Source organism: Glycine soja, chromosome 14 (genome assembly GCF_004193775.1).
Source record: "Glycine soja cultivar W05 chromosome 14, ASM419377v2, whole genome shotgun sequence".
Taxonomy (NCBI): domain Eukaryota; kingdom Viridiplantae; phylum Streptophyta; class Magnoliopsida; order Fabales; family Fabaceae; genus Glycine; species Glycine soja.
Window position 1 is genome coordinate 35,340,731 of NC_041015.1, and position 17,618 is coordinate 35,358,348.

Here is a 17,618-nt window from a genome sequence, read left to right on the forward strand (position 1 = left end):
CTTCGGGGTTAAGTCGGAAAAATTGCTCGGCTTCATGGTAAGCCAGAAAGGGATAGTGGTGGATCCCAACAAGGTGAAGGCCATCCTTGAAATGCCCAAGCCGTATACTGAAAAGCAGGTCCGAGGTTTCTTGGGATGCCTAAATTATATAGCGAGGTTCATATCGCAGCTCACGACCACTTGTGAGCCTCTCTTTAAGCTTTTGTGCAAGAATCAGTCCGTCTAGTGGAATGACGACTGTCAAGTGGTGTTCGGAAGGATCAAGCAATACCTTATGAATCCTCTTGTGCTCATGCCACTGGCGCATGGGAGGCCTCTTGGATGAGTCGATGGGGTGTATGCTGGGGCAGCATGACGATTCCGGAAAGAGGGAACGGGTTGTGAGATGAATTATTCTTTGCTTGAAAGGATGTGTTGTGCCTTGGTGTGGGCAGCCCATCGTCTAAGGCAGTACATGCTAAGCCACACTACTTGGTTGGTATCCAAGATGGACCTGGTCAAGTACATTTTTGAAAAGCCCGCTCTCACCGGACAGATCGCTCGGTGGCAAGTTCTCCTGTTTGAGTTTGACATTATTTATGTCACTCAAAAGGAAATAAAGGGAAACGCCTTGGCAGACTATCTAACTCAGCAGCCCCTCAACGGCTACCAACCCATGCATCTAGAATTCCCGAATGAGGACATCATGGCCTAGTTCGAGGAAGAGGTGGAGGATGAAGATAGGAATAAGTGAACCATGTGGTTCGATGGCACGTCCAACGCCCTAGGCCATGGAATTGGGGCAGTTTTGGCCACTCCCGACAATCAATGCATACCCTTCATGGCAAGGTTAGGTTTCGATTGCACGAATAACATGGCTGAATACGAGGCATGCGCCTTTGGGATCCAAGAAGCAATTGACTTCAACGTCAAATTGCTCAAAGTATACGGAGACTTAGCCTTGGCGATCCATTAATTGAAAGGAGAATGAGAGACCAAGGATCACAAATTGATACCTTATCAGGCCTACATCAAGAAACTGACAAAGTTCTTCAATGATATCTCCTTCCACCATATTCCCAGAGAGGAGAATCAGATGGCCAATGCACTTGCTACTCTAGCATCCATGTTTCAACTAACCCCGCATGGAGACTTGCCGTACATCGAGTTCAGATGTCGCGACAAGCCTGCACATTGCTGCTTGACAGAAGAGAAGCAAGATGGTAAACCGTGGTACTTTGATATTAAGCGATACGTCGAGGACAAGGAGTACCCACGGGAGGCTTCCGACAATGACAAGAGGACGTTGCGAAGGTTAGCAACTGACTTATTTTTAAGCAGAGGTATCTTGTACAAGCGAAATCATGATATGGTCTTGCTCCGATGTGTGGACACCAAAGAGGCCGAACAAATGCTCGTGGAGGTGCATGAGGGGTCCTTTGGGATGCATGCCAATGGACATGCCATGGCCCGAAAGATTCAGAGGGCAGGGTATTACTGGCTCACCATGGAAAATGACTGTTGTATCCATGTGAGAAAATGCCACAGGTGCCAGGCATTCGCGGATAATGTCAATGCTTCGCTCATGCCTTTGAACGTGTTGGCAATGCCATGACCCTTCTCTATATGGAGAATAGACGTGATCAGAGCTATTGAGCCCAAGGCTTTGAATGGACATTGCTTCATCTTGGTCGCCATTGACTACTCCACCAAATGGGTTGAAGCGGATTCATACACCAGTGTAACAAGGAGCGTGGTGGTTAGGTTCATCAAAAGGGAGATAATTTGCCGGTATGGGTTGCCTAGGAAGATTATCACTGACAACGCCACTAATCTGAACAACAAGATGATGAAAGAGATGTGTGAGGATTTCAAGATCCAACATCACAATTCCACGCCATATAGGCCCAAGACGAATGGGGCAGTTGAGGTGGCAAACAAAAACATCAAGAAGATTGTTCAAAAAATGACCGTGTCATACAAGGATTGGCACGAGATGCTCCCTTTCCCGCTGCATGGTTATCGAACCTCAATATGCACATCAACTGGGGCAACTCCATTTTCTTTAGTGTATGGGATGGAGGCCATGTTGCCGTTTGAAGTAGAGGTCCTCTCTTTAAGAATTCTAGCGGAATCCAGATTGAAAGAGTCAGAATGGGCCCAAGCACGCTTTGATCAGCTAAACCTTATAAAAGGTAAGAGATTGGCAACCATGAGCCACGAGCGATTATATCAAAGATGGGTGAAGAACGCCTTCGACAAGAAGGTACATCCATGCAAGTTCAACGAAGAGGATCTTGTCTTAAAGAAGGTATCCCACGCCCAGAAGGACCATAGGGAAAATGGGCTCCAAACTTCGAAGGGCCTTTCGTCATGAAGAAGGCCTTTTCAGGCAGAGCATTGGTTCTTGCCAGCATAGATGATGAAGAATTGCCTTCGCCTGTGAATTTCAATGTCGTCAAATGATATTTTGCTTAGCACTTGGGGAAACTAGAGGAGTCAATACATGTTTGTGCTCCAAAGACTTATCGGGATCCCCGAAGTCTCCCAATTCTTTGTAAACCATAATCGCAACATTTAATAAACATTTGATTGATGATTTGTATTCCAACTCCTTGTGTTGTGTCTTTTATTGCTTTAGAGTACACACTCTCGTTTTGAATCTTGAGCCATTTGGCTCAATCTATGGGGTGCCGCAAAGCGTTTAAGTAAAATTGAACATAATAACACTTGTTTAATTGTTACACTTAAACTGCCTAATCATGAGCATGCATACATGTGCATTTTGTCATCCTATGAGTCGGAGGATAAATGAAGATTTGTTTTGAGTGATAGTCGGTACCACACCAAAATCAAGACAAAGGTAAGCAAAAGGTGATTTGTGGTGTTCTTTCACATTTTACTGCGTGATGCCATTTATTTTATTCAAAAGCTTAGGGGCAGGTACGAGCAGGTGCAAGGCCCGTAATCAATCAACCATCATCTAGTGTTCGGCTCAAGACGTTAAAGAAGCGCTACTAGGAGGCAGCCTAATAACTTTAGAATTTTTGCTTTTTATTTTTTTTCGTTTATTTCCTTAAGTTATGTTTGAATATGCCTAGTTTATTTGCAATCCTAGGAATTAAAAAATATATATACAAGCACAAACAATTGGGGTATTTAGATTTTTGCAGAGAAATTTTGAAAAAAAAAGTACAGGGTTAGCTCGCCTGGGCGAGCATATCTACACGAGAAAGCTTAAAAGAAGGGGGGGGTGAAGCTTCATTCACCCCATTTTCTCCCCCCCCCCCCCCCACATTCTAAGTTACGGGATTCACGAACCAGCAACACCCCAAGCCAATTGTTGGGTTCTTGCTCTCCCTTTTGCATTTGTGTTCACTCCCTACAAGTAAGTGCGCTTCCCCTTTGCTCTTGGGCTCACCATTGATGCGTTTTAGTGCTTTATTTGCTCATTTTTTGCAAAAATCTGTGAAGCAATTCATCCTTGAATTCATGCTTGGTTTGTTTGAATTAGGGAGTTGTAGGGAATGGCCGTAGGCCTAAGGTGTATTTTGCAATGAATGGGCATGCCACATTGCCCCCATTCCCCTTTTGTTCATGTCTAAATCTGCACTCACCAAGTGCTCGGTGAAATGCCTGAATGGCATTCGCACATGATTTTGTGAGTTTTAGTTTATGGAACTGACTTGTGCATATATGGCCGCCATTCTTGAGTGTATGGGCAGCTTGTAAAGGTTAGAATAAGTGCCAAAAATAGGATCTAGACCTAGGAACCCAAGCCTTTTGGTTTTGAATGCAAGGAGGCATTAAAATGAGAGCATGTTGGTGAGGTTTCCCCTTTAGACCAGCACTTGGTTTGGGCTGCACCATGATGATTTCTTTGCATTTAGATGGTGTGAAAATGTTTTTCACCATGTACATGTATGTATAGAATAGGTAGCAAGAGGCGAATACCTTTCAAATAAAGTGTACGTATGTTGAATAAGTACCCAAGTACTTTGCAAAATGTGTATCTATGTTAGATATTGCACGAAATGATTCTCAAAATGTGAACATATAATTTTATTTCATAAATATGAATAGGTAGCATAAAAGTTGCTCTTCAAGAAAATGTGAGTATGTGTGAATATATGTGAGTGAAATATGGACATATAGCAAAAATACCATTCAAGATATGTTTAGATAGGTAGCTAAAATGACTTGCAAATATGTATGTATGTTTAGATAGGTAGCAAAGATACCTTGCCGATGTATATATGTTAGATAGGTAGCCAAAATGCCTTGCAAATATGTATGTATGTTTAGATGGGTAGCAAAAATGCTTTGCAAATATGTATGTATGATTAGATAGGTAGGCAAAGTGCCTTGTAAAATGTGCATGTGTGTTGCATAGCTTAGTAGGTAGCATAAGAAAATTCTTTGCAAACGGAAGAAGGTGTATCTCATAAAATGTTTTTTTTTCACCAAGGGAAAATATGTGTGCATAAATATATGTATGTCCTAGAGAAACCCACGCATCGATGTGTAAGTTTTTCTCTAAATTCACCTTGACATTTACGCTTTGTTGGAAAGAAGTGTACACCATTTTTGTTTGATTTTGGCTTTTTATTGTGATAAGTGGTTATTTCTTGTAAACTAACTTTACAAATTGTGTCCTCGCAGGAGATGGCTCTGAGAAAGCTCCCCGCCAAGAGGTCCAGGAAAGACAGAGCTGGAAAGGGTTCCAGTGCAGCCCCACATGCCGGTGTGGACTTCAATAGACATAGGTTCCGGAACACCAGCAGTGGTTTGAGACCATCAAAGGCTGATCGTTCCTTAGAGAGAGATAAGTCTAGCTGAGGGACAAAGAGTTTGCTGAGTTCTAAGAGGAGATAGCCCAGAGGCATTGGGCTCCGCTCGTATCACCCATGGCTAAGTTCGATCCTGAAATAGTCCTGGAGTTTTATGCTAATGCCTGGCCTACGAAAGAGGGGGTTCGAGACATGCGCTCTTGGGTGAGGGGTCAGTGGATTCCCTTTGATGGAGATGCCATCAGCTAGTTTCTGAGGCATCCATTGATCTTGGAGGAAGGCCAGCAGTGCGAGTATAGCCAGAGGAGGAGTCAGGCTTCAAGCTTTGATAAGGAGGCTATTACCAATTTCTGTGTGTGCCGGGGCAGGACTTTACCCGGACCGCGGTGGGGAGACGGGTGCAGATCATGCGCACTAGCATGACCACTCTCACATAAATCAAGATGATGCTGCTTAGCAACATTCTCCCTAGCGACCATAACTCAGACCTCCCCTTACCGAAGTGTCAACTGGTCTACGCCATACTGACATAGGTGAGTGTACATGTGGCTCAGCTGATCTCTAATGCTATTTACCAGTTTGCAGGGATTGCGCCTACGAGACACCTGGTGGACCCAGAGAAGTCCAACAGGGCCTTGGGATTTCCTGCTTTAATTAAAGGCCTCTGTCAGTTCTATGGAGTGTCGGTCACCCTTAGCAAGCTTATCCGGCCTCCTATTAATAGGGATTTCATTGAGAAGTATTGCATGCCCAGGCAGGCACAGGGCTAGGCACCACAACACCCAGAGGAGGGCCAGTAGTAAGCAGCTACAGACACACCACCGCCACCTCTAGAGTCCACCTCTACTCACCTAAAGAGGTTGGAACTTTGTATACAACATGTGGCTGACCAGTAAGTGGCCAACCATAGGGGTCAGGTACGGATGAATGAGAGCTTTTATCAGTACACCCTACATCAGCAGAGCCAAGATCCCAACCCTTATGCGTGGCCTACTCATGAGTAGTTTGAAGTCGTAGTGGCATGGCCTGGAGATTGGCCCGATTTTCAGACAGGGGCAGGGCCCACAGGGACCTCCAGAGATGGAGACTAGGCCCAGGAAGACGATGACATGGCCGATGTGATGGACTTTTTCCTTGGAGGAGGCGGAGTCGTACGGCTAGGGTCGCCAAACTTGTGATTTATCTTTATTTGGCATTATTTCTTTCATTTTGTTTTGTTATTTCCATTGTGATAAAACTAAACTTGACATTATTGCTTTCAGTTATTTTTGTTATTTCCATTATGATAAAACTAAACTTGACATTATTGCTTTCAGTTATCTGTTATCTCATTGTGAGTAATTTTACCGCTTCTAGTATATTGTCGCATGTACTCTACGATGGTTTTCCTGAAACACCAAAAATAGAGGTCTTGTGTATTTTTATAGCACGTCTTTTATTCCTTTCGATAAAGCGTAATCTTGGATACCAACTGTGCCCGGGTTGCAAACTATTTCTAATGTTTTTGCTTAAAAGAATTTGATTGAAAGAAAAAGCCAAAAGAAAAAAAAAATTAACTAAAAGCCAACACGCTTTTAAAAGAAAATGACTGCCAGTTTTTCTTTGGGAAATTCACGGGTCAGAACATAAAAGGATTTTTGAAAAAAAAATTGTAAAAGCAAAGCTTCATGGTGAATCAAAGGTGATTCAAAGGTGTTTTGATGATAACAATGATGATATCAAATGATGATGACAAAGGTGATGACAAAAAGCTCAAAGATAAACTAAAGAACAACTCAAGTGAATCCAAGATCAATCAAAGAACAACTCAAGTGAATCAAGAACAATTCAAGAGTTCAAGATAAGAATCAAGAAGAATTCAAGACTCAAGAAGAAAGTTAAGAGTCAAGAATCAAGATTCAAGGTTCAAGATCTCAAAAATCAAGATCAAGATTCAAGACTCAAGATTCAAGAATCAAGAGAAGGCTTATAAAGATAAGTATAAAAAGTTTTTTGTCAAAAATTGAGTAGCACATGATTTTTCTCAAAACATGTTTTCCAAAGAGTTTTTACTCTCTGGTAATCGATTACCAGATTGCTGTAATCGATTAACAGTAGCAAAATGGTTTTGAAAAAGTTTTCAAATTGAATTTACAACGTTCCAATTAATTTCAAAAATCTATAATCGATTACAATGTTTTGGTAATCGATTACCAGTGCCTTTGAACATTGAAATTCAAATTCAAATGTGAAGAGTCACATCCTTTCACATAAAAGCTTTGTGTAATCGATTACACTGATTTGGTAATCGATTACCAGTGATTGTTTCTGAATAAAATCAAAATATGTAACTCTTCAAATAGTTTTTGACTTTTTCAAATTGGTTTTAAGTTTTTCTAAAAGTTATAACTCTTCTAAATGGTTGTCTTGACCAGACATGAAGAGTCTATAAAAGCAAGGCTTTGTTTTGCATTTCAAGCATCTTGAACAATTATTCATACAATCCTTTACAAGCCTTGAATTTCTTTGAACTTCTTATTCTTCTTTGTACCAAAAGCTTTCTGAAGTTTTCTGGTTTTCCAAACCTTGAAAACTTGTGCTATTCATCTTTTCATTCTCTTCTCCCTTTGCCAAAAAGAATTTGCCAAGGACTAACCGCCTAAATTCTTTTTGTGTCTCTCTTCTCCCTTTTCCAAAAGAACAAAGGACTAACCGCCTGAATTCTTTTGTGTCTCCCTTCTCCCTTGTCAAAGAATTCAAAACGACACAGTCTGAGAATTATTTTGATTCTTCCCTTTCCCTAATACAAAAGTGTTCAAAGGACTAACTGCTTGAGAATTCTTTTGTATCCTCATTCACAAAGTATCAAAGGTTTAACCGCCTGAGATCTTTGTCTTAACACATTGGAGGGTACATCCTTTATGGTACAAGTAGAGGGTACATCTACTTGGGTTGTTGACTGAGAATAAGAGAGGGTACATCTCTTGTGGATCAGTTCTAGTGGAGGGTACATCCACTAGGTTCAAAGAGAACAAGGGAGGGTACATCCCTTGTGGATCTTTGCTTGTAAAAGGATTTTTACAAGGTTGAATGAAATCTCAAGGACCGTAGGTCGCTTGGGGACTGGATGTAGGCACGGGTTGTTGCCGAACCAGTATAAAAACTCTTGTGTGTTTGTTTCCTTCTTACCTACCCTTTTACTTTCCGCTGTGCATTTAATTTCCGCTTTTACTTTCTGTTAAGTTTCTCTTCTACTCCATATTTTCTTAACAACATAAGTAAAAGCCTTATAAGAGTAAATTTTTAATTAGTAAAGGTTTAGGAATAATTAATTCAACCCCCCCTTCTTAATTATTCTGAGGCCACTTGATCCAACAAAAATGTGTGCACTTAAAGGGTTAATGCAATGAAATATTTTTCCCGAATGCCTAAAATGGCCTCGGATGTGTGCATAACTTGATAAAGAGCATTTTTTAGAAACATTGGATTGATTTGAATGGGGGAAATGAACCCTAAGCCTTAGTGTTACATGGCCACCAAACTTGATGCTTGAGTGTCCGCATGGGTGCATGCATGATCAATTTTGCATGAATTTCTAATCATCATCATTATATGCGTGTTGTGGAAATAATTTGGGGCATTCCCTTATTCCTGAATCACTTGCTAAACATAGATCCCAACATACATCATGTCCATCCTTCCGCAAGCCTTTTTGAGCCAAACCTCAACTCTTTGGCCATAAATCTTTACCCAGGATAGGAATTTCTACCCTTACCCTTGGAAGAAAGAATATAAGGATCTCCCCAAAATAAGCTTCTTTTATCTTTGGGTTATAAATGTGCTTCAAAAGAAAAGAAAAGAAAAGAGAAAAAGAAAATCAACCAATCAATGATTGGAGGAAAGTAAAAAAGAAAGAAAGAAAGAATACAAAAAAGTTCTTAGGACCAGACAATGTCTGAACAATGTGCAGAATTGTCAAAAGAGAAAAAGGAAAAAAGCAACAAAGTTTGTTTGAAACCTGGGGGATGCCTGAAGCAGACACCTCCCTAGTTGCCACCCAAACCCTTTGTGCACGCGCTTGTTCCGCATCAAACCAAAGAGAAAAGAGAAAAAAAAGACAAGGGATAGGCTAGAACACCCAAAAGCCAAATTCCCCACCAAAATCCAACTTCCTAAAAAAGTCCTATTAATCCATGATTTGCAAAGTCAAGTCATGACATATCTGTGGTTCGGAATTAGGATGAAACACTTGCCTGTGTGAGGTTTATACACTTTGAGTGATTTCCCTCTATTTCAATTGGACCCAATGTTTCTTCTAAATGCTCATTTAGAAACGAAACGCTAATATCCCAAATCTCATTTGTTGCTATGAGAAATCCTATCAGCATGCTTTCCTTCCCCAATAGACACATTGTTTTTCTTCAAAAATATATGTTGCTCTGATCGGTTTGGAGGTTTGTTTCTTTGCTAGGCGTGTTCGTGTTTTAGTTGAAAGATTCACCGAGACTGTTGCGGTCTCCCCTTCGTCATCTAGAGACAATCAAGTTCGATGGCACGCAAAGACAAATATGGTCATCTGCTCCCTTTGTCGGAGACTCAATGTCTTTCGATCGAGACTATTAAAGTCTCCCCTTCGTCATCCAGAGACAATCAAGTCCGATGGCATGCAGAGACAAATGTGGTCATCTGCTCCCTTTGTCGGAGACTCAATGTCTTTCGATCGAGACTGTTGCGGTCTCCTTTTTGTCATCCAGAGACAATCAAGTTTGATGGCATGCAGAGACAAATATGGTCATCTGCTCCCTTTGTCGAAGACTCTTTCAACCAAGACTGTTGTGGTCTCCCCTTTGTCATCCAGAGACAATCAAGTCCGATGGCACGCACAGACAAATATGGTCATCTGCCTCTTTGGTCAAAGACTCAATGTCTTTCGACTGAGACTATTGTAGTCTCCCTTTCGTCATCCAGAGGCAATCAAGTCCGATGGCATGTGGAGACCATCATGGTCATTCGTTTTCGTTGTTTCGAGACTATTTTAGTCTCCTTTACCATCCAGAGACAAGCAAGTCCGATGGTGTCGGAGACGATGATGGTCATCCGTTTTTAATTGTTTCCGAGATTATTGCAGTTCCCTCTGCCATCCAAACAGAAGTGAGTCCGATGGCATGCGGGATTGTTTCCGAGATTTTAATTGTTTTCGAGATTATTGCAGTTCCCTCTTCCACTCTTTATTGTTTTCAAAGTTACTAAAGTCTCCTTTACTATCTAGAGACAATCAAGTCTGATGGCATGCAGAGACCATCACAATCATCCGTTTTTATCGCTTTCAAGGCTCCAAGGCCTTTTTGTTCATGCACCTGATATCTCTTATGCTCTTTCTTTTGACAAATTTCGCTGATTGGGCTAGTGGTCAGTTGGGTGGAGAGATCGATCGAACGAAATTAGTGTCTTATATTTACTTCCCTTTTATCTCCAATAAAATATAAGTAAAGAGGGGCAACTGTCATATCCTAATTTCATCCGGGGATGATTGTTTGTCAATATGTGGATTTTCGCCAATCGAGTTGAGCTGCTTAACACCAATTGTTGTGCAATCCGTAGGGTTTGGTGACATTTCGGAAGGAAATGAGCCAAATACTCAAAATGGGGGCAAAATGGTCAATTTGGGGGCATTCCTCAGCCCTTGTGCCCACCTAGGCCCATTAGAAGGCTTCAAGGTGAAGCAACCAGCTCGCTTGGGCAAGATGTGTTGCAACCTCCTCCCCCCATTTTCCTATAAATAGGCATGGGGGGTTGAGGGGAAAGGGTTCAGCATCCTTAGTAAGCATATTTCACTGAAATTAGGGAGGAGAAGGAGAAAAAAGAAGAAAAATCAAGGCCGAGGCGCTTCCGTGATGTTTCTGTGATCAATTTCGTGAACATTCTTTGTCGTTCTTCAACTGTTCTTCATCATTTTTTGACCTTCGACCGGTTAGTTTTCTATTTTGAAGCTTTGAATTCATTCTATGCACCCTTAGGGGTCTATTCTTGCTTTGTATGTCTTCATCTTCATGCTTCTACCGTCGGTATTCTTTTTCTTTGTTTTAAGCAAGTTTCAACCGATTGTTTAAGCCGTAATTTCACTTAATCAATGTTAAAATGAATTTCAACCAATCGTTTATGTGGTAATCTCGTTTAATCACCTTTAAAATAAAATTCAACCGATCGTTTATGTTGTAACCTCGGTTAATCACCAAAAAGGTAAGTTTCAACCGGTCATTTACTTTGAAAGTTCTCTTTTAATGAGTAGAGAAATAACCAAGTGAACCCAAAGCTAAAATAAACTCACAAATCAAGCTTTTGTCCATAAGAAAATCATTTGAATTTGTTCAAAGGTCCAACGCCTTAACGGTGTCCCTTTTTTTTACTTTTATCGGTTAAAACGAACCGTTTAAAAGTCTAAAATCAACACCTCGCATAACTTTCTTGCTTTTCAAAGAACTACGTAGGTCTGAGTTCCTCATCGCAATTGAGGATACGTAGGAGCGAGAGCCCCGCTCTTGTCGACCCCAAAAAGATAAAAAAAAAAATAAAAAAGGGAAAATAAACTAAGAATTGAAGTCACGATTTTGCACATTTCATTAAAGGTTTTCGTCCCTTGTGACATATGTGTGGGGTGCTAATACCTTCCCCATGCGTAAACAACTCCCGAACCTTTACTTCTTAAGATTCGTAGACCACTTTTTGGATTTCCCGACATTTTCCTCGAATAAACGTTGGTGGCGACTCTGCGCATTTTTCCTTTCTTGGAAGACGCACCCGTGAGCCTCGCATCCTCCTCCCGCCAAAGGGTAGGTTGCGACAATGTGAATGTATGAATACATGATTTTGATGATGTCAAAGAATAATCAAACAAGGTGTCTTTCAAGATTACTTCAACAACCATTCAAAGGTTAAGCATTGCTTCAAGATTAATACAAGGTTGCTTCAACAAACAAGCATTGCTTCAAGATTCATTCAAGATCAGCTTTTGCCTCAAAACACATTGTCTCCAACATATCAAGGCACTCGTAATCGATTACCAGGCAATGTAATCGATTACCAGAAGACAAGTTTGCAAATCATCTTCTAAAAAAGGTTTGAAATTTGAATTTTGAATGGGTAATCGATTACCATTGATGTGTAATCGATTACCAGCAATGGAACTCTTGAAATTCAATTTGAAAAGTCCTGATCCCTTAAAATATAACTGTGTAATCGATTACCAAAAATTTGTAATCGATTACTAGTGAAGAATTTCAAAAAAAGTTTTTTGAAAAGACACATCTCTTCAAACTATTTTGAAAAGGCATGAAGGGCCTATATATATGTGTGTATGACTTCGAAAAGTTAGAGAGAGATATTCAAGAGAACTTCATTGTTAAATTGATTGCTTCTTCTTCTTCTTCTTTTGCATTCTAAGTCTATCATTTAAAAAGGGGGATTAAAGTTTGTTAGTGGGAAAATTGTGAAACTTAATTCACCCCCCCCCCCCTCTTAAGTTATTGAGACCACTAGTTCAACAAGTGGTATCAGAGCAAGATTCTTGTCTAAAGTTTAAAACTTCAAGAATAATTATGGCATCATCTAACTTTCCATTTCCTGAGGGAAATTCTATTAATAGGCCTCTTATGTTCAATGGTGAGGGTTATCATTATTGGAAAACCCAAATACAGATCTTGATAGAAGCCTTAGATTTAAATATATGGGAAGCCATTGAAATAGGTCCCTTCATTCCCACAATGGTAGTGGGAAATACAACTATAGTAAAACCTAGAGAAGAATGGGATGATGATGAAAGAAGAAAGGTTCAATACAATTTAAAGGCCAAAATTATAATCACTTCTGCATTAGGCATGGTTGAATATTTTAGAGTCTCAAATTGTAAAAATGCAAAAGAAATGTGGGATACATTACAAGTAACCCATGAAGGCACAACTGATGTCAAGAGATCTAGAATAAACACTCTCACACATGAATATGAACTGTTTAGAATGAATCAATTTGACACCATACAAGATATGCAAAAGAGATTTACTCATATAGTTAATCATCTTGCATCATTGGGAAAAATATTTCCTAATGAAGATCTTATTAACAAAGTGTTGAGATGTTTAAGCAGGCAATGACAACCAAAAGTAACAGCAATTACAGAATCAAGAGATCTCACTAATATGTCTCTTGCAATAGAAGAAGAAGATGATTTCAAATTTTTTGTGAAGAGATTCAACAAATTTCTAAGAAACAAAGGAAATCAAAGGAGATCAAATATCAATCCAAAGAAGAAAGGAGAAGATTCCTCCTTAGTCCCAAAATGCTATAAATGCGAAAGAAAAGAATGGGAAAATCCGACAAGAGAAATTTCAAAGAAAAGAAAGAAAAGAAAACATGCATCACTTGGGAAGATAATGGCATGGATTCTTCAAGTAATTCAGAAAATGAAATCATAAATTTGGATCTCATGGTGAAAGACTATGAAAGCGGAGAAGAGTTGGCACATTGATAGCGATTACTCCAAACACATGGCGGGAGATGCATCAAAGTTTATTCATATTTCTCCCAAAGATAGTGAATATGTGATCTATGGAGACAACAAAAAAAGGTAAAATTTTTGGAATTGGAAAAATAGGTACGAATTCCTCTACCTCCATAGAAAATGCTTTACTTATTGATGATCTTAAGCATAGTTTATTAAGTATTCATCGATTATGTGATAAAGGCCATTTATCCAACAACATGATTTTAATGTTTGTCTATTTTTTTTTCCCTATGATTTTTAACTTTTAATTGAGTTTTGATGCTTGTTTTCTGCTTGAGTTTTGATTGTCCTTGATGATTATGATTGATAGTTATGTTGATTGTCTTTGATGATTACTTTTGATGATTGTTTCCTATTTGAGTTTTTGATTGTCCTTGATGATTATGATTGATAGTTATGTTGGTTGTCTTTGATGATTACTTTTGATGATTGTTTTCTGCTTGAGTTTTTTATTGTCCTTGATGATTATGATTGATAGTTAGGTTGATTGTCTTTGATGATTGCTTTTGATTGAGTTTTGATTGTCTTTGATGATTGTGTTTGAGAGTTATGTTGATTATTGATTACTCTTGATGATTGTTTTTGATTATTATATATTTTGGTTATTTATACTGAATATGTATTTTTGTGGGTGCAAAATAGTTAGTTTTAAGGCCTTTTGATATCATTTGATTCTCATATATTCCAACAAGCGATAACATTTTCTTTTTGGGCCAAGAAATGATACTTTGAACGGTATGGCATGCTCTATTCTTTTAATTCATTATATATTGATGAATGTTTTTCTCCTCTCTACTCATTATTTGTTTTTGAGTTTGACAAAGGGGAAAGATAGATAAAAGATAAGATAATAAGGGTTTATGAGATAGTTTTTTATATGAAATATATGTAATCTTCAACTATTTCATATAAGCAATCATTGCAAAATCAAGGGGGAGTAAACTATACAGATAATTCTTTTTTGTTCATCCTAACCTACAGATGATTGTCATCATCAAAAAGGGGGGAGAATGTGAATCATGCAGGTTTTGATGATGCCAAAAGAATAATCAAACAATGTTGCTTTCAAGATTACTTCAACAAACATTCAAAGGTTAAGCATTGCTTCAAGATTAATATAAGGTTGCTTAAACAAACAAGCATTGCTTCAAGAATAATTCAAGATCAAGCTTCTACCTCAAATGTTTCCAAAACATCCAAGGCTCGGGTAATCGATTACCAGACAGTGTAATCGATTACCAGAAGACAATTTTGAAAAATCAACTTTTAGAAGGGTTTTGAAATTTGAATTTAAAAGTTGTAATCAATTACGATTGATGTGTAATTGATTACCAGCAATGGAACTCTTGAAATTCAATTTGAAAAGTCATGACCCTTCAAAATATAACTATGTAATCGATTACCAGAAACCTGTAATCGATTACTAGTGAATAATTTCAGAAAAAGCTTTTTGAAAAGACACATCTCTTCAAACCATTTTGAAAAGGCACGAAGGGCCTATATATATGTGTGTCTGACTTCGAAAAGCAAGAGAGAGATATTCTAAGAGAACTTCATTGTCAATGCTCTCTCAATAACTCTTGGGCAAACACTTGCAAATTTATTGAGAGTTTATCCAGGAACATCAAATTGTGTTATCCACTCTAAAGGAGAGAAATCTTTTTGTTCATCTCAAAAAGTAAGTTGTCATCAAGAGACTGGTTGTCTCTTGAATTGTGAGTTTCCTGAACACAAGGGAAAGGGATTCCTTTGGTGTTCAGAAGTTGTAAAAAGGGTTTTTGCAAAGTTAGTGAAAATCTCAAGTGGGTTGCTTGAGGATTGGATGTAGGCATGGGAAGTGGCCGAACCAGTACAAATCAAGTTTGCATTTCTCTCTTCCCTTATCTCAGTTATTTTACTGCAGTTTACTTTGTCTTGGGCATTTAAAAGAATATTGTTAAATTTATTGCTTGTTCTTCTTCTTCTTCTTCTTCTTCTTCTGCATTCTAAGCTTATTATTTAAAAAGGGGGTTTAAGTTTGTTTGTGGGAAAATTTTGAAACTTAATTCACCCCCCTCTTAATTTATTGAGGCCACTTGTCCAACAAGATTTATCAATAATCCTTTTGATGATTGTTTTTTTATTGAGTTTTGATTGTCCTTGATGATTTTCTTTGAGAGTTATGTTGATTACTGATTACTTTTGATGATTATTTTTGATTGAGTTTTGATTGTCCTTGATGATTGTCTTTGAGAGTTATGTTGATTATTGATTACTTTTGATGATTGTTTTTGATTATTATATATTTTGATTATTTATACTGAATATGTATTTTTGTGAGTAAAAAATAGTTAGTTTTAAGGCCTTTTGATATAATTTGATTCTCATATATTCAAACAAGCGGTAACATTTTCTTTTGGGCCAAGAAATGGTACTTTGAACGGTATGGCATGCTCTACTCTTTTAATTCATTATAAATTGCTTAATGTTATTCTCCTCTCTGTTCATGATTTGTTTTTGATGTTGACAAAGGGGGAGAGATAGATAAAAGATAAGATAGTAAGGGGACTTATCTATTTTTTTATATAAGCAATCATTGCAAAATCAAGGGAGAGTAAACTATACAAATATATACTCTTTTGTTTTTTTTACTCCTAACCTACGGATTATTGTCATAATAAAAAAGAAGGAGAATGTGAATCAAAGAGGTTTCAGGTTTTGATGATGCCGAAAAGAATTTGGTTCATAGTTATTCTCATCATCAAAAAGGGGGAGAATATGAATAATGCATGTTACGATGATGCTGAGAAGAATTCACTTGATAATGATTGTCATCATAAAAAAGGGGGAGATTTTGAATGTATAAATACATGATTTTGATGATGTCAAAGAATAATCAAACAAGGTTGCTTTCAAGATTACTTCAACAACCATTCAAAGGTTAAGCATTACTTCAAGATTAATACAAGGTTGCTTCAACAAGAAAGCATTGCTTCAAGATTCATTCAAGATAAGCTTTTGCCTCAAAACACATTGTCTCCAACATATCAAGGCACTCGTAATCGATTACCAGGCAATGTAATCGATTACAAGAAGACAAGTTTACAAATCAACTTCGTAAAAGGGTTTGAAATTTGAATTTTGAATGTGTGATCTATTACCATTGATGTGTCCAGCAACGGAACTCTTAAAATTCAATTTGAAAAGTCATAACCCTTCAAAATGTAACTGTGTAATCGATTACCAGAAACCTGTAATTGATTACCAAAGAAGAATTTTAGAAAAAGCTTTTTGAAAAGACACATCTCTTCAAACCATTTTGAAAAGGCACGAAGGGCCTATATATATGTGTGTCTGACTTCGAAAAGTAAGAGAGAGATATTCTAAGAGAACTTCATTGTTAAATTTATTGCTTCTTCTTCTTCTTCTTCTTCTTCTTCTTTTGCATTCTAAGCCTATCATTTAAAAGGGGGGGGGGGGGGGGTTAAAGTTTGTTAGTGGAAAAATTGTGAAACTTAATTCACCCCCCTCTTAAGGTATTTAGGCTACTGGTTTAACACAACAACTATAAAAGGAAACTCATTCCAACATTAAAAAAAGAAGAAAAATGAGCAAGAAGTGAAAAGTGATTAAGTTGAGAATTTAAAGAGAAACAAAAGGATATCGTTTCAAGAGAATCACTGAGCTTAGAGAATTTATTCTTTACCTAGCAAAGTTTTGTTCTGAGATTAAGATCTTCGTTGTAAACACACTCTATGAGTGTTAGAATCTTTTATTCTATTTCAAATGGTTGTTTGAGAAATCTAGGAGTGGTTTAGTGACAAAATAAAACTTGGGTGTCTTTAGATTCAGGGGAAGTCTAAGGGTTCTACCAGTAGTGGCCTAGAGAATCTATATAGAAGGAGTTCAACCTTGTCCCTCACTTTCATATTAAGCCCACTAAGGAACCTAGCTATGATTTTTCTTTCCTCCTCCTTATGTCCAGCTCTTAAAAGGAGTAGTTCCATTTGTTGTTTATATTCAACACTCATACTCCCTTGACTAAGCCTATGGAGCTTGTCCATAAGCTCCCTTTCATAGTAGGAGGGAATGTGCCTCTTACTAAGGGAACTGGAACTCTTAAGATCATTCCAATACTGATGCAATCCTACCCCCACAAGGGCATTGGATAGAAGACTCCAAGTAGATTCGACTAGAGATGCAAGAGAAGGTCCTAAGGTTCTCATGAGTCTTAGGGTAGATTTTGGGCTCATGGGCTAAGTATGAGCCCACTTATCTTTGTACATATTTGATTAGGATTTCATTATTTTTGGGCCTTATATTTAGGGCTCCAT

The 17,618-nt window shown here is 38.3% G+C and overlaps 1 protein-coding gene across 1 annotated transcript; it reads left to right on the plus strand.

Moving 5' to 3' along the window:
• The first annotated feature begins 736 nt into the window (after positions 1 to 736).
• On the plus strand, positions 737 to 1,594 carry LOC114384027. Its single transcript, XM_028343710.1, has 2 exons — positions 737 to 922; positions 1,004 to 1,594. The coding sequence occupies exons 1-2, from the start codon at positions 737 to 739 to the stop codon at positions 1,592 to 1,594; spliced, it is 777 nt and encodes a 258-aa protein (XP_028199511.1).
• The last annotated feature ends 16,024 nt before the right edge of the window (positions 1,595 to 17,618 follow it).

Coding starts and splice junctions, on each gene's coding strand:
- LOC114384027 (XM_028343710.1), top strand. CDS start 737: ATGTGGTTCGATGGCACGTCCAACGCCCTAGGCCATGGAATTGGGGCA. Junction 923..1,003: donor TCAACGTCAAATTGCTCAAA/GTATACGGAGAC, acceptor ATACCTTATCAG/GCCTACATCAAGAAACTGAC.